The sequence below is a fragment of the Carassius auratus genome, unplaced genomic scaffold (genome assembly GCF_003368295.1).
Source record: "Carassius auratus strain Wakin unplaced genomic scaffold, ASM336829v1 scaf_tig00007301, whole genome shotgun sequence".
In the NCBI taxonomy this organism is placed as follows: Eukaryota; Metazoa; Chordata; class Actinopteri; order Cypriniformes; family Cyprinidae; genus Carassius; species Carassius auratus.
In genome coordinates, this window is record NW_020523831.1 from 215,535 (window position 1) to 238,414 (window position 22,880).

Here is a 22,880-nt window from a genome sequence, read left to right on the forward strand (position 1 = left end):
CATTCAGACACGTGTCCAAGCACAAGGACCCATTCAGGCTCCGCAGGTGACTCTGACCAAACCACCTCCAGTCGTCTCCGTTCCTGCTGTGGTCTCCTCCGCCGGAGTCACGACCCTTCCCGTAACTGTGGCCGGCATCAGTGTTGCCATCGGGCAAGCGCAGAAAGCAGGTACAGACTGAGTCTAGGAGAATGAAATACAGTGCACAGCATAAATGAGCACACACCCCTTAAAACATAACAAATTCAGCAATTACTCTTTACTTACAAGGCATGTTAGGGTTCTTTGGAAATGTTGTACTGCAAATATGAGTACACCCTCCTGAATGTTAAAAAAAAAAGTGTTTAAGGCCATTTTTGATCAATAGGTTAGTATATTGAACCAAAAAAAGACAAGTAACTTCCTGGCACTAAAAGTGTTTTATAGCCCACTGATTCATACTCCGACTTAATGCTGGCAGCAGTGGAAGCACTTGGGAGAGAACTGCCAGGTGGCTTATATCAGAGCATAAAAGAGGAAAACGGTACAAGAGGAAGGAATACCAAATTATTGTTTTAAGTGTGAAAATATAACAGAAGTAGCACCGACATTCAAAAACAATGGACTTGTGATAAGGCTCCTGAAATAATCAGGTCTTCACTTTTTCAGGTTTTTCAGAGTTTTATTTGGTGATGAGTGAATTATTGTTAGAAAAAGACACTTTATCGCACCGAGTATGATGCAGCCTGCAGAAGTGACACATCTTGCTGAGTGCAGGATGTCCAGATGATTAAAGCGCAGGTATGCTGTTCTAAAAGGACGTCAGGAACGTGATATTGTTAGACCTCTCGGTTTCCCAACAAGCTCCATCGCTCAAAATGAATTTAATTTGCTGAATGTATCTAAATCTAAACCAAACGCTAAACTAAATCTAACCCCAATCTAAACTAAACGGCGTTTGGGGTAATTTATCAGTTAACATAGCCTAGTCTTATAGTCTAAAAACAATTTACATACATTATTATTTTTTAATATATAAAAATAGTCGCTAGTGACAGCCCCAGTGAATTAAAGCTAACAATTAGTAGCTACTTATATTAACAATTAGTAGCTACTTATACTACATCTCACCAGATAACTTGAGCAATCTGCTGTAAAATATCATCTCGGACGAGTCATGGTACACACTGCATGACATCATACCGCACTCACCATTTCTGGCAAACTTCAGCAAGTTACAACAGACCTCTCTTGTTTTCATGAAAGAATTTGAGCAATCTTTCATCGATCCAACTGTCTAAGAACAAAAAAACTACCAAAACTTTGTAACTCATGATGATGTAAGTCTTAAATTGTTTTGTTTTTTATTCTTCAGTTTGTAATCTATTAAACATCGCCTTTTTATTCATTTATTTAGTTTGTTTTGCACGATGTACGTAAGAGATTAGAGATTTCAGTAACTTCACCCTAAACCTAATCAGTTATCAAACAGAGGCTTACAGAAGCTGAAGTGACCTGCACAAGACTGGTTATTTGCACTGCTTATGAACATGAATCTAGCAGAGATGCTTGCTTTCTTTTCTCGCCCACACAGTCTCAGTGTCAGTAACAACCTTTTAGGGGCTCCTGTAGACTAAAGCGTGTGTGTTTGTGCAGGTGGTCCAGTGGTGACCCACCCGTTCCAGGTGCAGCTGTTGCAGAGACAAAAGCAGCAGGCAGCAGCTCAAGCGGCTGCAGTCCAGAAGGCAGCACAGCCACAGCAAACACAGGCTGCAGTGCAGCAGAAGGTACCAGTCAGCCAGTGGGATTTATTTGTAATGAAGCATTATTTGTGTAAGTGTCCCGTCAGCCCCCCTCTCATTTGTCTCTTTATCTCTCTGTTCAGTTGGGCGCGCAGCAGGCCGCTCAGACCGCAGCCCAACAGCAGCAGAAAGTGACATACACTGCCACCACTCAACTTCAGCCTGGCATTAAGACCCAGTTCTTCACCTCCATTGCACAGCCACAGAAACCTACTGCAACACAGCAGATACAGGTAGAAGTTAGACTTTCACTGCCAGCATCCGCACAAGTTCACAGTCTGACATGTAGTGTGGTCAGATTGTAAGTATTTTGATCTGCAGTGCCACGTAGTGCTTTGTGTATGGTTTGGTGCCCAGCTTGGCTTTGTAGTGATTTTCCTTTTTGCTTGTAGGTCACTAAACTTCCTCAAATAGTTCAGCAGCAGTTAGTATCCTCACCTCAACAGGTAAGTGTTTCAGTGTTTGTACTTTGTGTTTGATTGCTTAAATTCATTTGGTGCCTTTTTAAAGTCAACATTAAGTCACCTCTGAAATTACTTTCCCTTTTCACTGATTGCATTACTTTATATATATATATATATATATATATATATATATATATATATATATATATATATATATAATTAAATTATACTGATATAATTTACCTATACTGCTGTTCAAATGTTTGGGGTCAGTAAAATAAAAAAAGACATTTCTGTTTTTATTTGGCAAGGATGCATTAAACTGAACAAAAGTGACAACAAATACATTATAATAAATATAAACAATAAATGTCCCAGTTATGTCGCTCTTTGAATATATATACACACAGCGTATTTTTCGGACTATAAGTCGCACCTGAGTATAAGTCGAATCAGTCCAAAAATATGTCATGATGAGGAAAAAAACATAAGTCGCACTGGACTTTAAGTCGCATTTATTTCGAACCAAGAGAAAACATTATCTTCTCCAGCCACGAGAGGGTGCACTACAGGAGCACTGAGCACATAGAGATGGTAATGTTTTCTATTCGTTAATTTCTCTAGGTTCATTTCTCTCGGTTCATGTCAAATTAATTTTGATAAATAAGTCGCACCTGACTATAAGTCGCAGGACCAGCCAAACTAAAGTATATATATATATATATATATATATATATATATATATATATACTTTTTTTTTTTTTTGCTTTATTATTATTATTATTATTTTCATGCAGTCCTAGTTCTGCGACTATTACAAGATATCCTAACTCCTGATTCTGACAGCTGAAGTGATGTTTGTGTGTGTAGACAGTGGCCCTGACGCAGGCAGCACCCGCAGCAGGTTCGGCACAGGCCCAGGTGCAAGTCATCCCCGCAGGCACCACCGCAGCCACGCAGGTGGTGCAGCAGAAGCTCCTCCAGCAGCAGGTTGTTACAGCAGCAGCCGTCTCCCCTCAAATCCAGACCCCAGCACCACACAGCCCTGCCCAGCAGCAGAGCGCCGCGGCGGCCACCGTCTCCGAGTCTCCAGCACAGCAGGCCACAGCCACCACGCAGCCCCAGCAGGGCAAAGGAAACACCCGCACTGGGGCTGCCATGCGCTCCAAAACCCCCGGCAAACCCAGCGGTGGCAGCTAGAGAGTCATAGGAAGAGGACGTACCCGCGCACAACATAGGGCTGCTTTCTGGTTCGTTTTAGTTTTGGAAAGACTGACCCTTTGTAATCCAGGAACTCACCGTTTGACTGTCTGGATTGAGCTTTTTACAATTTGAAGCAACACTCATAAGCTAACCACGTTTCATGTTAATCTGCCAGTGGCCCTCACACTATGGCCAATCCGTTTCTTTTTTCGTTTCTTTTTTTACAGCTTATTAACTGATGCTCCTTCTTTAGGAGCCAAGCATGACTTTACCACAGGACGACGGCTCATTTTCACACTGAACTCTTTACCGAGCCGCCAAACACTCCCTGTTATTTTTCTACCATGCTACATGCTCTGTTTATACAGCGTCTAACATCACATCGTTAAGGTCACGGATCAAGTGCGTTTGGATCACAACAGCCATCAGCTTCAACACTTCATCTGGCTTGCCGGGAACTCTTTTGGCAGATCGGCTCAACATTATTCATAATGTTCAATCAGTCGAAATGAATGTGTGTCCTCCCCAGTGTTTTTAGTAGCTGTGGTGGTGTTGTCCCTTTGCTGTTTGTGTCAGTAAATATCCCTTTATTCAAGCATTTAATCAAGATTAGCAAACCAAACTCAATCTTTAGTGGTGTAGAAATGGCAAACTACCATTAGTTTGATACATGCTCCCTCTCTGTAAAAGAATCGAATACATTAGCTTGTATCATGAAACCCCCCTTAAACGAATTCTTGTCACCATACACACAAGTTCAGCTGCATGGATGGATAGGGACGTGTACTTGTGTGTGAAATGTTTAAGTGGTACAATAACAACAAATTGATAGGAAATCTATCCTGCGATGCAGCCATTTCATGGTGGCAGCTGTGGGAAGTATCCCCCTCCCAACTTAGATTAGAAAGCAAAATTTGTCAGTGCTGAAAAACAAGTCATTTCTGAAAACACATCTGTGAAATCTTTCCGTTTTTCTTACACATAGTTATGAACAGTGTCACCATTAGTCAGTTGAGTCGAACCTCAGCTTGGCTGTTAGTATGTTTACATTGGCCTGCTCTCAGTAACCAACTGACTTAAATCAAGACTTTCCCTCCGTGTATGTAAATCATCTAATGTTGGGGCTTTCAGTCATAAATACGTCTTTTTGTATCGATGTATGGTCAGGAACACGTGTAAATAACTCTGAGGGGGGATAACAGCATTTGTATTTGTAAAGTACTTGTGTATTCATTGAAGTTTACTTGTATAAAGTGTTATGTTTTTACACACGTCTTCCTTATGCTGTCTTATTTAGTATTTTATTCAGTAAGCTGTCTTAGATGGGTTTCAGATTGCATTAGGTCAGCGGTTCTGCCTGGAGTCCATAGATTTGCAGTCCTGTGCGTCTGGGTGGACTTGCTGAGTGCAGTATATGTGTCAGCACACCGCCCAACAGGGATTTCAGCAAGATAAATTGAATCTCGCCTGCTCGATACAAAAACACATTTTACTCCAGCAGCAGTGGTTCTGCAGGTGTATTCTTTAGTAGTATATTTTGCTGATTGCAGCCACAATCGGTTGTTATTTTTCCTGTTTAAGAAGCTTACCTTTGACCTCGTGAAGTATTGTCTGGACTGCACAAGCCTCGATTTGACTAGTGGTCTTATCTTGTGCAGTCCATATGGGGGCGCTCTTTCATTTTGAGTTTTGTGATCAGAGCTGGTCTAATGCAGACTGGAGCAAAGTAGTGTTTGCGAATGAAGCATCACTATCAGTTTTGCTTATTGTCAGGGATTTGGACAAGGTCTTAATTTAACTCCTCTCTCAGTTTGGGCTATGGATGATGTCTCAAATCATGGTGCTTGTTGTGTTATTGCTTTCCAAAGAAATTGGACACAATATGGGGTGGACTTCTGACTTGAACCCGTTAAAGTGGAGAGCAACACACGCAATTCTTCAGAAAACAAACAAAATGGTTTGAATTAATGTGCTGTTGAAATTCTTTTAATTTTATCTGTGTATTATATTTTTTTAAATGGTCCATTTCAGTTTACAAAACAATCACCCTTGCAAAACTATTACAGTAATATTTATTTACTTATATTTATATTACCATTTCACCCAAAAATCTTATTCCAAATCTGTATGGCTGACTGTCCTCTGTAGAAAGTACAATATGGCATTTTGAGATTTGTGTGTATATATATATATATAAATATATATATATATATATATATATATATATATATATATATATATATATATATATATATATATATATATATATATAAACAAATCTCAAAATGCAATCTTGAATATAAAATGAATAGTCACCAGAATTGTTTGGTTCCAAAATTATTCAAAATAACACCATCTGTTTCTGCATATAGTTGTTGTCACATTTGCAGCAAAAAGAAAAGGTTCATTTTCTTCTGTCAACAGTAGTGATTCATCACTTGCACTTAAGTCACTTTAAATCCAATCAGCTTTCTGTTGATCAATGTAGCAAATTCAAATGAAAATCTTTAATCCCGTGCTAAATCTGCAGGGGGAAATATTTCACCCTTACATTTACTGTTCTGTGTTTTTTGTTACAATTATTTCTATTAGGGGCCAAGCACCGAAGGTGCTTATCCATTAGTTTTCTTCACAAATATTTGTGCTTCAAGTCAACACCAGTCCAACAGGTTTATAGTCATTTAGGCCCGTGATATATATATATATATATATGTGTGTGTGTGTGTAATTATTATTTTTTTTTTCTCGAGTACAGGGATGATGGTGGAGCATTTGAAGCAGACTTGTTGAAGATCAGTGTGAAGATGAATGGCAGGTTGGAGAGACACCGTCTTGGCCTTTGCCTTTCCTTATCTTCTGTTTCTTGAAGACTTGGCGTACATCATCTTCACAGATGTTAGGTGCGGGCTGAGAAGAAGTCCGGAGGGGTGTTGATGGCTGGGTGGGGTGATGCTCCGAGTGGGTGTGGGGTGAGAGACCAGGCTTTTAAAACCTGCAGTAAAACTCCTTCAAATCTTCAGCTAAACGTTGATTCTCCCCAGTGCTGGGGGATAGGGTCTTGTTGCTGGTGATCGCTTTCAGGCCCTTCCGCACTAATGTCAATGTTCAGATTTTTTTCTGCTTGTCATAAAAGCTTCTCTTCGCTACTCTAATCTCCCTATTCATTATGTAATAAAATTTTACTGCGCAACAGTTAATGTGACTCTAGCATAAGGGAAATAATTACATACTATTTCAAATTGAAGTCATCCGAGGTAATTTACCTAATGATGGCACCAGTCTGCAGTCACGGATGACCGAAAATACGAAGAAATGTTTGATTTCTGAATGTTACAATTGACCAATTTGAATCAAGTATTCCAAGAGAGTTTTCCAGATTTGACAGGTACATTCAATCTTAAGACTAACCCAGACTACCTGCAGAGCTCGTTTGATGATGCTTTAAAGTGTGCAACATGGGAACAACTTTGGCAGCTTTGTTCCACAGTCTCTCTTTATGCATCCGCGTGCTCTAGATGCGTTTATTTGCACTTATTATTCCCTGGAGCAGGTGGCATGTTGGTAATGCAGGGCAGGGCTTTTCCAGTAATTTGTGAGATGTTTTATCTCTCTCTGGCTACACTCCAATTCAAAGAGAGAGAGAGAGAGCAAACCTACAGAAGTGTGTCAAATGTGAGCATGGGGAGAAGTGTGAGCGGTTTCTCGGCTGCTTTGAGAAAGCCAGTGCTGTTTATGAGGGGAAGGTTTACAGTCAGCGGTGCTGCTAATGTGGGCAGAGGTTGAGTGAGTGTGTGTGTGTGTGTGTGTGTGTGTGTGAGAGAGTGAAGTCTCTTCAAGTAATGTTAGCTAAGTCCTAGCTCAAAATGCTGTTTACAATGCTGACTTTAAGACTTCAAACAAGCTCTATTGATACAGTTATTATACACTGTTTTACGAACTCTTATTACTTGCTAGATATAATACAAATAATAATAAATAAAATAATTTAAAAAAAGATTATAAAAGCGACTTTTGAAGCAGGTGCAATAGAACTCAGTCGTTATTTATGAAAAGAGCATGATAGACGGTTGTTCCTGGAGGGGAGTTTCAAAGCCAACCTCATTGAGATCAACAGATCTAAAGCTTCAGCAGAGAGTTGTCATGACAACCTCAGGCTGGCTATATATTAGGCTGCATGTGTGGGATGATGATTTGTATAGATAGGTGTGTGTGGGTGTGTGTAATAACATGGGTGACACTGAATAATGTGGTCAGTTGTGCGGCGACTGTCGTGGGAATTTATTTCAGACGGGTTTAATGTAATGGTGTTTTTCCCCCAGTTCAAACATGAGATGAAAGCCTGTGAGATTCACCCAATAGCTGCTAGCTCACGACACCGCCGCAGTGAAACTGTGTAGTCTAACAGTGTTGATTTAATATATGAAGATCTCTCAGGAATCCTCCTCCACACAGCTGCTCTGCGGTCTGCAGGCTTGCCGGAAAGCGGATGTAACATTAAGAAATATTTATGAAGTAATATGAAAATAGGGAATGGCCTTTATATATTTGCGTCATTACACTCACATTTCCCAAAATCTATTGCTTCCTGAATCTGCTGAAAGATTTTTTTTTTTTTTTTTAACTCTTACTACTACAGTGATGAGATCTAGTCTGTTGTGCGATTTTTTTTTTTTTTAGATTTTATGTTTACTCCGTCTAACTAATAGCACATGCAAACATTTACATTACATTTATTCATTTAGCAGAAACTGTTATCCATAACTTATAAATTGAGAACAGACAAAAGCCTGATATTTAGGTCACATTGACTTCAACATAATGAACAAGTATTTTTCAAGCGTTTATTAATCTAGGTTAGTGTTCATTTATAAATTGTATATATATATATATATATATATATATATATATATATATATATATATACATAATCTACCCAGCTCTCTGTGTGTGTGTGTGTGTGTGTATATATATATTATAAACGCTTATTCCTGCAGACAGCATTAAGTGAATTCAACTTAAAGGGTTAGTTCACCCAAAAATTCTAAATTATGTCATTAATGACTCACCCTCATGTCGTTCCAAACCAGTAAGACCTCTGTTTATCTTCAGTACACAGTTTAAGATATTTTAGATTTGGTCCGAGAGCTCTCAGTGCCTCCATTGAAGCTGTGTGTACGGTATACTGTCCATGTCCAGAAAGGTAATAAACACATCATCAAAGTAGTCCATGTGACATCAGAGGGTCAGGTAGAATTTTTTGAAGCATCGAAAATACATTTTGGTCCAAAAATAGCAAAAACCATGACTTTATTCAGCATTGTCTTCTCTTCCGTGTCTGTTTTGAGCGAGTTCAAAACACTGCAGTTTAGTGATATCCGGTTCGTGAATGAATCATTCGATGTAACTGGATCTTTTTGAACTGGTTCACCAAATCGAACTGAATCGTTTTAAGCGGTTCTTGTCTCCAATAAGCATTAATCCACAAATGACTGAAGCTGTTAACTTTTTTAATGTGGCTCACACTTCCTCTGATTTCAAACAAACCAATATCCCGGAGTAATTCGTTTACTCAACAGTACACTGGCTGAACTGCTGTGAAGAGAGAACTGAAGATGAACACCGAGCCAACACCAGCAGACGTCAGGGCACCTAAATCATCACTTCAGACTCCACAGCAGCTTGGATTCTGTCCCTCTCCAGTCTTCCTCCAGACTCCAGACCTTTATTTCCAAATTAATTGCTAAATTTACTTTCACTGAGCATCAGTCCAGTTCTTTTTCTCCTTAGCCCAGGTAAGATGCTTCTGACGATGTTTCTGTTTCAGAAGTGACTTGGTAGCTCTTTTCCTGAAGCCGTCTGAGTTTGGTGACTCTTGATGCGCTGACTCAGGCTTCAGTCCACTCCTTGTGAAGCTCTCCCAAGTTCTTCAATCGGCTTTTCCTGATAATCTTCCCAAGGCTGTGGTCATCCCTGTTGCTTGTGCACCTTTTCCTACCACACCTTTCCCTTCCAGTCAACTTTCTATGAATATATTTTGATACAGCACTCTGTGAACAGCCAGCCCTTTCAGCAATGACCTTCTGTGGCTTACCTTCCTTGTGGAGGGTGTTGATGAACTTCTTCTGGACAACTGTCAAGTCAGTAGTCTTTCCCGTAATTGTGGTTGCATGTTCTAAACTAGCCCAAGAGGTACCCAGTCATTTTTTTGAGATACTGAATTTTTAATTTTCCAGTTTCCAGTTTAAGCTGTTGTATGTGAAAAGAGCATTGCATTCACAGGTCTTGCATTCCACAAAACTATGATTAAATAATATTGAAAAGATGTATTTTATGTACATATTTTAGGTATTTTACTATTGAGAGAGAGATAGACATGTCTTTGAGCGTCATGAGTTGTGCTGCACAAGTATCTGCCTCATCAGAGCTTCAGTTCTCCCATAATCCCTCAGCTCACATAGAAAGCTGTCACTGTGTGCTGGTGTTGGCTAAATCGTAGCGTTTGAGCTTGGGTTATTTTTAGAGCTCTTATTATTTATTTATCCAGGAAACGGCAGAGAGCCAGAGTCACTTGACCCAAATTACTCCATGCAATGGCTTCCTTCCTTTAAACACGTCAAATGAAGCTGCCAGTAACTGATCATGTTTGTCAGGGGGTTCTCTCAAAAATATTGCTTGGTTTTAAACAGATGTTTAAGGGAAGAGTGGAGATTGTGGAGTGGTAGTATGGAGCAAAAGAAAGATAAGAAAAGATCTGTATAATAATATTGTATAATAATAGTAATATATTTATAATAGTGTGTGTGATGTAGTGTCTGGTCTTAGTACTATCTGGAAGTAGACATCATTAAGGAGCACTACCTCTGTCCACAAAACCCCTGTAAGACACACACACACACACACACACACATGCACAGACAGACATTTGCCAAATGGAGGTGAAAGGTTAGGAGGCCCTCCCCACTCTCTGTGTGTCATAATACTGGGCTCTTTTCAAGCCATGTGTGTCACGGTAGGATGTTATTTATTGGTCATGCTTCAAATCTCAGGGAACCTGCTTACTCTCATTGATCTTAGTTCCATAGTGAGCGTGTCTCAGAGTCTGTGCATGTATGCTGTGAGTGTGTGTTTGAAGAGGCGAGTCTCATTTTGCCAGGCCATTTCACAATTTAATTACCGGAGAGGCCTGAAGAAAGCACACTTATTCAGCATGATTTGACAGACCTTTGTTGGGGAAAAAATGTGTTGTTATAGTTGTTGTTAAAGAGCCAGCAATGTAGAGAGCAATTCCTAGTGGTGCATTTCATTGGATGTGGTTTTTAACAGTTAATGTGTGTGTGTGTGTGTGTGTGTGCTTTATTACTACATTTGAAATATTAACGGAATGTTCTGGGTTCAATATAAGCTAAGCACATCTCTGGTATGTTGTCAGTTACCACATACAATTTATTTAAACCACCTTTAGGCGAAATAAATGGAAGCCTATGGTGCATAGCTTTACACTTGGACAAACCTTTAAAATACACACTATTTTGAAAGCATAATGGCAAAATTTATAGACTAACGTTCAAAGGTTTGGAGTCAATTTAAATTATATTAAATTAATGTTAATTCAGCAAGAATGCATTAAATTGATCAAAAGTTAATACATTTATAATGTTACAAAAGATCTGCCTTTCAAATAAATGCTGTTCTTTTTGTACATAAAAAATCCTGGAAAATGCATCATAATTTCCACAAAAATACTAAGCAGATTTGATTAAGGATCATGTGGCATTGAAGACTGCAGTAAGGCCTGCTGAATAAATTCATTTTTAAGTTCTATTCAAATAGAATGCAGTTTTTACTGTGTTTCATATCAAATAAATTCAGCATTGGTGAGCATAAGAGACTGATCATGTTATATTTATATAGGAAATGTTATGGGTCTGCCTACTCCTTTATAATCTTGAGAAATATGGATGTAGCACTGTCTTACACTGTTCTTTCCTCCTCCTCTGCTCACAAAATTTGTGTTTATGTGTACATGTGCTTATGTTTGTGGAAAGAGAATACTCTGTGCTCTTATCACAAAACCCACTCAGCCTTGACAAATGTTCACATTAATTTGAGAGAAGACTGGAGTTACAAGAAACTCTCATGTCGGTCCACAGAGAAACCTTGATTACTGCTTCCTATAAGCAAAGGAATTCATTAACCGCACATCCTAATCTTTGTGTGTATGGTCTGAACTCATTTCCACTATGTACGGAAATGAATTTTCTCTTTTTATGGCTGTGTACACTTGAGCAAAAACAATTGGGATGTGAATAAGTTTGCAACAGCTCTGCGATTCGGCCCTCAAATCAAGTCATGTTTATAGCACTTTGTACAATAGATTGCTTTTATTTTAATCTGTCTGTGAGTCTTTTAGTGTGTTTGTGTTTGTGTTTGTGTAAACCAGTAACTGATTAACATGGAGCCCCAGCAGAGCTATCACACGCATGCATACTTAATGTACACATTCATAAAGCCAATAACCTCACAACTCCCCAGACAGGTCAGTGTTTACTATCTCTGCTCAGAGATGTTTTAGGGCCAATCCCCGCAATGCTCAAGCAGGGCCCCTGGCCTTTACTCAGGGTTACGTAAGAAGAGACAGAGGCCATTGAACCCCAATGAACTTGATCTAATCTTCCATCAGCACAAACATTCCTGAGCTGCAACATCTCACAGTTGTCAGAAAGTTCCCTGCTGTTCAATTGTAGGTTATTGAGTTTTTATGGCTGTTATCTGTTACAATGGTTTCTACTGGTTGTAAGACCTACAGGGGTTACTATAGGATAACAGTTGTCAAGAAAACAATATTTTGCTATGGCTTTCCATTTTGATGGATATATGTTCATGTATCTCATTATGAAGTGACACATCTGCCGAGTAAGCAGCTTTTGAGGGATTTTGTCATTGAGCAGATATTCATTCTCTTCTGCTATCAGTTTAAAAGGATCTTTGTTTTGAGGTTAGACAAAGCGTTTACCTATCAACTGCTTACAGCAATCACAAAAATGTATTATTATTATTTATTTATTATTATTTTAATTTGTTTTTGCATGTACACTACCATTCAAATACAACCTAATTCCAAAAAAGTTGGGACACTGTACAAATTGTGACTAAAAAAAAAATGGAATAATTTACAAATCTCATAAACTTATATTTTATTCACAATAGAATATAGATAACATATCAACTGTTGAAAGTGAGACATTTTGAAATGTCATGCCAATTATTGGCTCATTTTGAATTTCATGAGAACTACACATTCCAAAAAAGTTGGGACAGGTAGCAATAAGAGGCCGGAAAAGTTAAATGCATGTATAAGGAACAGCTGGAGGACCAATTTGCAGCTTATTAGGTCAATTGGCAACATGATTGGGTATAAAAAGACCCTCTTAGGCCTCGTCCACACGGAGACTGAGTTTACCCCAATCCAATCATTTTTTTCCTCGTCTCAAGAAATATCCGCGTCCACACGAAACCGCAAAATGGTGTAGTATACATGCCAGACCAGTATGTGGCGCTGTAATTTTGACACAGAGATACACTAAAAACAGAGAAGAAGACTTGGACTATGCTCATAAACCTTGCGTGTGTTACACAAACGAACATGGAACAATACATTTATTAATCAGTGTTAATGTTAGTTAATAAAAAGACAATCGTTCAGTGTTTGTTCATGTTTTTGTTACTGTTACAGGACGTACAGGTGTCTGACTAGGGGGGATAAGTGGGCTGATGACGTCATCGTTTCAGAAAATATACGGATTAGCCGTCCAGACGAAAACGCAAAGACGGCGTTTTCAAATTTATCCACTCTGGGACCTGGTTTCAAAAAATAGCGGTTTCACCTTGCGAAAACGCCGGATCCATGTGGACGAAACGCCTATCCGATAAAATATTTGTGCGTGTTCACAGAAACGCGTCTCCGTGTGGACGGGGCCTCGGAGTGGCAGTGTCTATCAGAAGTCAAGATGGGCAGAGGATCACCAATTCTCCCAATGCTACGGCGAAAAATAGTGGAGGAGTTTTAGAAAGGAGTTTCTCCGAGAAAAATAACAAAAAGTTTGAAGTTATCCTCATCTACAGTGCATAATATTATGCAAAGATTCAGAGAATCTGGAACAATCTCTGTGCGTAAGGGTCAAGGCCAGAAAACCATACTGGATGCCCGTGATCTTCGGGCCCTTAGACGGCACTGCATCACATACAAGAATGCTACTGTAATGGAAATCACAACATGGGCTCAGGAATACTTCCAGAAAACATTGTTGGTGAACACAATCCACTGTGCCATTCACCGTTGCTGGCTAAAACTCTATAGGTCAAAAAAGAAGCCATATCTAGACATGATCCAGAAGTGCAGTCTCTGGACTGTTCTCTGGGCCAAGACTCATTTAAAATGGACTGTGACAAAGTGGAAAATTGTTCTGTGGACAGAAAAATCTAAATTTGAAGTTCTTTTTTGAAAACTGGGACGCCATGTCATCCGGACTAAAGAGGACAAGGAACAACCCAAGTTGTTATTAGCGCTCAGTTCAGAAGCCTGCATCTCTGAAGGTATGAGGTTGCATGAGTGCATGTGGCATGGGCAGCTTACACATCTGGAAAGGCACCATCAATGCTGAAAGGTATATCCAAGTTCTAGAACAACATATGCTCCCATCCAGACGTCGTCTCTTTCAGGGAAGACCTTGCATTTTCCAACATGACAATGGCAGACCACATACTGCATCAATTACATACATGCTCAAACATTTTCATTTTACAAAGAGCAAAGAACATTTACATTATCAAATATCTTTTTCACTTCAGCCTACCCAGAGTTCAGTGCGAACGCAGATTTGAATTTAGCAGCTGATGATATGACACACTGAACTAATCACACCGGTGTGATTATATCAAAAAAGGAAGAAAAAAATATTTAAAAATCTGAGGGGGCTCGTGCCCTCACTTTGAATGGGCATGGTGCCTCTGTCTGTACTAGTTTGTATTAGACACCTTGTTAAAAAAAAAAAAACTAGCATATGCTGGTTAGGTATGTTTTGAAACATGACTGTTGGGTTGAGCTGGTCCGAGCTGGTCTTTATGCTCATGACCAGCTCAAACCAGCAGTCATGCTTCAAAACATACCTAACCAGCATATGCTAGTTTTTTCAACAGGGCAGGAACCTTTTCCTCCTGTCCTTCGGGCTAAATTGTTTCCTTGTGAAAATATACATCTATGTGTCCTTTGAATAAGGTGTTTTTGAGGAAGGTAGAGCATTGACACAGTCCCTTTCATTCATCTGATCCGTTTGCTTTGATCCGATCACCTGTCATCCTCATCGCTATGTTTAACTGTCCCACTATAAAATGTGTGTGTGTTCTGAACACATAGGGTGGGGGTCATAGGAATCTGTGTGAGCTTGTGTGTGTGTGTGTGTGTGAGAGAGAGAGAGAGAGAGAGAGAGAGAGCAAGCAGACATGTGGTTGATAAACCGCTTGAGTAATGGCCGCTTCTGACATCGTCTGATGACTCTTCTAGAAAGAGAGCAGAGATGGGGGAGGAGAGAGGATGGCTGAGCATTTCAATCATGATTGAACACACTGATCTTCAACAATCTTCATTTCAACAATCTACTACACCATAATACAATTTTAAATGCGTGACTGAAGTTTTCTGTGATTCATATGGAGGCCAAATGTTTTCATGCATATACAAGTCTATGTGTGAGCAAGATTTCACAGAGCAACGGTAAATGTAACCACACCTTAAATGATTTGTTCAAATCAGTTTTAATGATTCATTCACAAATTGATCTGAAAGAGTTGTTTAAATTAGTCTGATTTGTTCACAAATCAGCCTGATCCGGTTTTCACTGACTCACTGATCCAGTTGCAGTGGTTAACAGTTCACTGAAGGGGAAGCTTGTTTGTCAGTGAGCAGATTTACATTTCTGTTCCTCTTGCAACGATTCCATATGTCTTTGGAGGACTTCAAGTAGTTCACAATTCATATACAAACCACTTTTTTTGATACTTTAATGTTGTTGTTTTGGAGCTTGACAGACCCATTCCTCATTCTCTTTAATTATATTTATTAGCCAGGATGTTCTTTAAAAATTCACCTTTTCCCACTAAAGGAGGAAAGTCAAATAGTGTCTTATTAGGAACAACATGACAAATAAATGACAAAATATTCATCCTTACAACTGTGCTGCATATGTTCTACACAATTCTACAGACTTAAGCAAAAAAACACATGGTCATATGTCAAACATGATCCCTGTCTCCTCTGATTGTGTGTGTGTGAGGATGTGTGTGCTGTCTGAGAGACTCTCATTAATCTACTCTGCCATTATTAGAGTTGAATAGGCTCTGACTATGATTGATACGGAGTGAGCTTTTTCTAGGGGAAAGGTCACTTTCACTGTTTTTATCACCGCTGACCTCTACCCCAGTGTGTGTGTGTGTGTGTGTGTGTGTGTGTGTGTGTTTTGCTGCTGGCTTATTACCCCTCTGAGGAAACACAGGAGAACAGCCATCTTATGCAAACTAGAATGGCCAGCAATCATTAAAAGGAGAGATAGAATGAATGAAAGAGAAGAAAAAAACCCAGAGAAGTGTAAGTGTGTGTGTGTGTGTGCGCGTGCATGTGTTTAGGCACATTGTGCAGGAAGAGCAGACGAGGACAAGCATGAGAAGAGTTGCTTCATATTTCTCTGTCCTTTATTCATGTGCTGATGTCTCTCGGGGCTGGAAACCTTTACTGAAGAAGAACTTCACAAGAGTCTTGTAAGAGTCTCTCAGAGCTCATTCCTGTTACCCAACACTAGACAGAAAGACAGGGATAAAAACAAGACACACTTACTCACCGTTTGCACAAACGTATTACCAAACTAGATTTTACTCGCCTGTTCAAAACATGTTGCCATGATGCTGTTGCTGTGGTGTTATTGGCCAAAATGGAAAAGTTCTATTTGCAGTTGACATGAATATCTTTTTCAAAAGTATCTCCGTTTCCACATATGAATCAGCACAACTGTTTTCAGCATTGATAATAATAAGAAATGTTTCTTGAGCAGCATATTAGGTCCTGTTTACACCAGTGTGTCTTCGTTTGAAACTGTCGTTTACACTACTCCAGCATTTTTGACCCTCGGAGACTTTCGGAAATGCTGCAGAGCCCCTTTTAGTTTGAAAACTCCAGGGTGGTGTTTCAGTGAAAACATTGAAACGATGGCGTGGCTGCCCAAATTCGCTCTGCGTATCCTTGACGACTGTGTAACATGGAGCTTGAACTGCAAACTTTCCTGGCATTGTTGTCTTTTGTTGTAGCCATTGTGCAGCTAAATTCAGTATTTTACAATACAGCAGCTGCCTAAATGCGCAAGAGGCAATCTGTGCTTAGAGCAATCGCCAACAAAGACGTCCTTGCTGTTCCTCGCCATCATGCTCATTGTTGTACCTGCCAGTTACTAGCGACCAACTTCCTCTTTACACTTTTACACACATACCCAGTGTGCATGAATTCTAATGCAACATGCGTTTTCACTTGTAAATTTCGGACGGAGATTGTTTCTGAAAAGCATTGAAAAATGCCAGTGTGGACGAGAAATGCACTAGTGTAAATGGGGCCTTAGAATGATTTCTGAAAATCATGTGATACTGAAAATTCAGCTTTTCATCACAGGAATAAATTACAATTGAAAATATATTGAAATAGAAAACAGTTATTTTAAATTGTAATAATATTTCAAATTTTTTCAGTTTTTACTGTATTTTTGAAAGGCAGCGGTAAGCATAAGTACACAGCTTTATGTAGTGCATATGGAATATAGGCAAAAAGTAAACAGGTGTGGCCTCCATACTGACAGCAATGGCATTAAAACACCTGCGGCAAAATATTTAGTTGGGGCGGATGAGGGAATCTGCCAAGATTTATGGTAGTGAAGTATTCAATACACATTCATCAAAGACAAACATGTCTTTCACCATTTCCTTACCCCTCTCTCTCTCTCTCTCTAGTCCTCAGTGAGCTCAAGATGATTCAGTGTATCTGTAGAACAAATGTGTATTCTATCAGCCGGAGACTGTACAATACTTGGCTCTGCTGTGAGCGCAGGAATGCCTGTGATCACATTACAACCTTCTAACAGTGACAGATCAGTTCTTGCTCCTCTGCTTCCTCCATTACTGATTTTCCCTCACAAAAAAACACTGTGGCGGCATTGAAAGTTTTTATCATGTGTCAGAGATTACAACACATGCACTCATTAGGTTTCACAGTCTGAGAAGACTTGGCACGGAATACACACGTCCTCCCCCACACATATGTGTCCGCACACTCACGCTCATCCATATTTATGGATCACTCACACTGTCACACATTATCGCATAAATCTACGACCTAATTGAGCCGCTCTTGGTTCTCAGTTTCTCTCTCTTCCTCCCCCTTCTCTGTATTTTTCTTTGCACTTGGGACTCAATGATGGCAACTTTATCTTGGTATTTCAGCACTTTTCAAAGCAGTTCTGTATTCTGCTGCTAACAGCAAGACAGTGTTGCCAACTTAGCAATTTTGTTGCTAAATTTAGCAACGTTTCACATTACCCCTAGCAGATTTTTCTTCTAAAAGCGTCTAGCAACAAATTATGCTATTTTTAACTTTTATTTGGCAACTTTTAGCAATGTTTAATAAGTCCCTTGGGTGATAAAAAAGGCTCACATTCTCATCTAATATACACAAAAATAGGAAACCAAAGATGAGTAAACATCATGTAAATCAAGTTACTTGCTGTTTGCAATTGTTCGATTTATTAATAATAATACAAATTTAATAATTGTTCATTAATGATACACAGTGTTAGCTTGTAACTGTAAGAACAATATCTAGAAAAATGGAAAAGGTACTAGTATTTTTCCAGGACATTATACATTATCCATTATCCATTGTAAACTGAAAACATTAAAGCTGCAGTAGGTAACTTTTGTAAAAAATATATTTTTTACATATTTATTAAACCTGTCATTATGTCCTGACAGTAGAATATGAGACAGATCATCTGTGGAAAAAAATCAAGCTCCTCTGGCTCCTCCCAGTGGTCCTATTGCCATTTGCAGAAATGCATCGCTCCCGTTAAGAAACAACCAATCAGAGCTGCGGTCCGTAACTTTGTTTGGGTTCAAAATGTAGAAAAATGTATATAATAAGCGAGTACACCATGAATCCATTTTCCAAACCGTGTTTTTAGCTTGTCCTGAATCACTAGGGTGCACCTATAATAAGTGTTTATATTCGGACTATTTTAGATTGCTTCCGGGATACTGTGGCGGAGTAACCCAGCACCTTTGTGATTCTTCATAGACATAAACAGAGAGAAGTAGTTCCAGCTACGATGTTCTTCCGCAAGACGCAAGCAGTTCTGTTTATTAACCGCTAGAGCGTCAAAAGTTACTGACTGCAGCTTTAAATACAATGCATAATATAAAAATGCAGGTAATACACCTGTGAAAAATCTATACAAAAAATTCCTTCATATTAACATAATAGATTTTGCCCTATTTTTAGAGTGTAGCATACTAACTAATACAATACTTAAAACTATTGCTCAGAATGTGTAGTAGTTTTGCTAGTTTACAAGCTAACAAAATACATCTGAAATTGTTCAAAAGATTTGTAAGTGTTCAACAATTCCAAAAAATACAGTTGTTTATATTTTAATATTATATTATGCATTATTATTATTTAAATTAAAATATAAATTAACATATCAAGTATTTTTGCTTAGATTCGATGCAGTGACACAATTTGGCGTAGTGATTACGTAGCGCCCTCATCACGCAATGACATCACAGCGTCATTTAGCAACAAATCAACCTTCCTTTAGCAACTTTCTCTGAAAATTAGTTGGCAGCACTGCAGGAAGCCTGTCGAGGGGGATGGGATGATTTTTGCTGAGACACACCAGCCGCTCTATCGGCTATATCATCTATCACCAGATACCCGAGTGCAGAGAGCACTGACAGAAAGAAAAATACACCGTTAACAGCACATAACCTTGAGACTCTATATCTAGACTGAAGCAGATGCCTTCACACACTCAAAAAGAAAAAGAAGAAAAGCAGCCATCTTTTCTTCTTTTTCTCCTTGAGTGTGTGAAGGCATCTGCTCTAGTAAAAGAAGCGCTAATGAAAGACATTTAACAGTAATTGCTCTTTTCTGAAACCTTGAGCTGTCTAGGCAGCCGACACTCTCCCAATTTGAAGTCCGATTCGGAAAAATATGTTGCTTTCTAAGATACCTTGTTTTGGCTTGTTTTTGACTAAATGATGTAAATTGTACCTTTATTACTTGGGCAGTGCTCTCAAGATACAGCCCAAAGCCTGAAGAATACTAGGTTTTTTATGCATCTACTAGCATGTGTTTACAGTGTATGTGACGCAAATGTTGTCTTTAGCATAGTATATCCGCAGCCAGCTTTTTATAGCCCTGTGTATGCTGTAGCCTTGTTCAGACTATCAATCCAAATCCAACTTTGAAGGGATACTACACCTCCAAATGAAAATTTTGTCATTAATCACTTACATGTCATTTCAAAGCTTTGTTCGTCTTCAGAACACAATTTAAGATATTTTTAGATAAAAAACGGGAGGCTTGTTGTGACTGTCCCATTAACTACCAAGTAGACACAGTCAAGGTCCAGGATAATATGAAAGACATTGCAGAATAGTCCATCTGCCAATCAGGGGTTCAACCGTAACATGACGAGAATACTTTTTGTACATGAAGAAAACTAAAATAACTACTTAATTCAACAATTCGTCTCCATTTTGGAGAATATCTAGCACCCTTTTGGAGAATATCCACTGAATGCAAACAGTGTGCACTCTTCTGTGTCAGCCGCACTGTTTTTGTTCATATAAAAGCGTATTCTGACTATGTTTTTCACTCTTTTCTGGACCTTGACAGTGTAAGTTGCTTGGCAGTCTATGGGACAGTCTCAAGAGGTGGTAACACTGCCCCAGTTTCAAAGTCTGAAATTTTTTTAGAAAAAACACAACAAACTAGAATGTGTCCACAACATAATGTAATAACTTTGCGACCGCTAAAAAAACGTATGTTCCATATAGCATGAACATGTGTAGTATAAATGACCCACCAGCATCAGTTGTGTCGCTTCACTGCCACGCAAATCCTCTCCTGTGGCCTCATGGTATAGTAAAGTGTCCATCGTATGCACACTTGTAATTTCACATGTAGAAGTAGGTCATTTGGGTACTTTTTGCCTACCTTTCATGAGTACTGTGAATTCGGACAAGAATCAGCGTGAATTCTGACTTTTGATGCATACTTTTTTTGCCTGCTATATAGTAAAGAAGTGTGTTATTTCAAATGCAGCCAAAGTGTTCACATCAAAACTGAAGTATACTTCTCCTTATGTATTTATGTGCATGTTCAGTAAAATGCCTAGTGAGTGGCACATTCAATTTTCTTCGAAACAGGTGGACTGACAAAGTGACTGATGCTAAAAGGTCAATGCTCTAATCTTGTTTGAAAATAATGTACCACCTACACTAAACTCTACCCTTAACCTAACAAAAGCAGATATTTGCTGAAGCACCCATGCCATTGTAAATTACTTCTTAAAAGTCTTATCATGACTTGGGTTTCATAGGACTTGTACCCAAGTGTACCACATCGGAAGTGCTATGCTACACCGGTTGTGCTGCTGAGAATGTTTACTATGTCAGAAAAGCCAATCATGTGGCGTTTGTTATATGATACAAACATCAAAATATGTAAATTTACCAATAACGGTACCAGTGTTTTGAGGTCATAACAATGCATTGTGGAAGGAATCATGTGGAAATAAGTTTATAAATCAACAGTCCTGTAATACTAATTGATGTGAATTAACTTAAGTGAGACAAGGGCTATTTAGAGAACGTTAAATCAATGACATAATATTGATGAGCTAATCTGATAAGGTTTATAATCTGTCCCTCCACTTTTTTTAGATTGTTCCTATACTGGTAGCATCTGATAGCTTCATATGTAACATGGTAGGGGTGGTCATGTCTCATGCTTGCAGCTTAGACGTGGTGTCACGGTGCTCATGGGGGTGTAAAGGGATTAAATGTCACTGGCACTGGTTCAGAGTTTGTTCAAGGTATATCTGTCTAGCAACAGCAGAGCGTATAAACAGCTTGAGCCTGCTCTCCTTCCTGTCCTTTGTCCTGCACAGGGGAAATGTGTGGGCCCGCTGCACTGACTCATACAACACTCACATTGAGAGAAAAACAGCCCACCCTCAGAGAAAGAAGGATGACACTCTGTGAAGAAGAAGAAGAAGAGAGGCAGGGAAATGAGCAGTAAATCACCAAAAGATATCTCACTCTCTTTCTCTCTCTCCATCCCACTCTTCTCTCCAGACCTCCCACGCACGAGTCCTCACCGTGCGCTTCTTTTACAGATGGAGATCCTCTGAAAGCGGTCTTAGGTGTTCTATTTTTCTCCTCTTCTCGCCCTCGAGCTCTTTCTGAACGCCACTTCATTCTCTGCTGTATAATCACCCACAGTGTGTGCCAAGTCAAATGGAGCTGGTTTCATCCAACACTGACCATTGTTGGAAATGCTAAAGACTAATTTAGGTAAAGAGGTTGTCAAGTACCTAAGTAAGAGGCAAGGAAAGTAATTAGCAGACGTTCTCGAAATACAGCGGTCTGTGATAATCACTTTAAAGGTGACTGAAAAAAAAAAAAAACATATCAGAGGGATGATCAAGTAATATTTCTCAGATCTTACCCTGAAGGTTTTTTTTTTTTTTTTTTTTTTTTTTTTTGCGGTGGATCTACACATTTGCTTTCACAAGAGTGACAAAGGCACAGCTGTTGTGGAAACTATAATGCTTTCAATTGTGCTGTGAAAAAAAAACAAACAAAAAAAACAAATATATATATATATATAGAGAGAGAGAGAGAGAGAGAGAGAGAGAGAGAGAGAGGGGGTTGGCTCATTTCAGAATAGGAATTCCCTTAAAATTCATTAATTGTAGTTGTGATTAAAATACAAAGAATTTAAAACAGAGCAATTATTTGCGATTAACATATTAGTCACAAGCAACACAAAACAAATAAAGACACCATAAATTTGAATGAATTATATTTATGCACTGACATAATCAAAACAATTCCACCACAAAATGAATACTGATATGTCATTTTAATCTGTTGATTTGACATTCATGTTGTTTATGAAAATACATTCTCCATGTTGTCATTGTCATGTGACCTACCAGCGTCACTTTTCTTCAGTTCACAGATCCTCTCCCATGGCCTCATGGAATAGTAAAGTGTCCATCGTATGCACTCTTCAGAATCTCACTGAAAGTAGTAGGTCTTTCAGGTACCTTTTGTGAGTACTTTAAATTCGTACATTCACTTTTTGTCAGCGACTATATAGTAGGGAAGAATA

At 39.0% G+C, this 22,880-nt stretch overlaps 1 protein-coding gene across 10 annotated transcripts in view; it reads left to right on the top strand.

Annotated features, from left to right (window-relative positions):
• The window catches only part of ep400 (E1A binding protein p400), a 37,318-nt gene extending 32,659 nt beyond the window's left edge, over nucleotides 1–4,659 (top strand). For all 10 annotated transcript variants that reach the window (XM_026244751.1, XM_026244752.1, XM_026244757.1 and 7 more), the window contains 5 exons: nucleotides 8–170; nucleotides 1,636–1,766; nucleotides 1,865–2,014; nucleotides 2,174–2,227; nucleotides 3,056–4,659. In XM_026244751.1, the coding sequence (XP_026100536.1) occupies nucleotides 8–170; nucleotides 1,636–1,766; nucleotides 1,865–2,014; nucleotides 2,174–2,227; nucleotides 3,056–3,385 (828 nt within the window). In that variant the 3' untranslated portion in view covers nucleotides 3,386–4,659. The remainder of the gene's footprint in view (nucleotides 1–7; nucleotides 171–1,635; nucleotides 1,767–1,864; nucleotides 2,015–2,173; nucleotides 2,228–3,055) is intronic.
• Nucleotides 4,660–22,880: the final 18,221 nt, after the last annotated feature.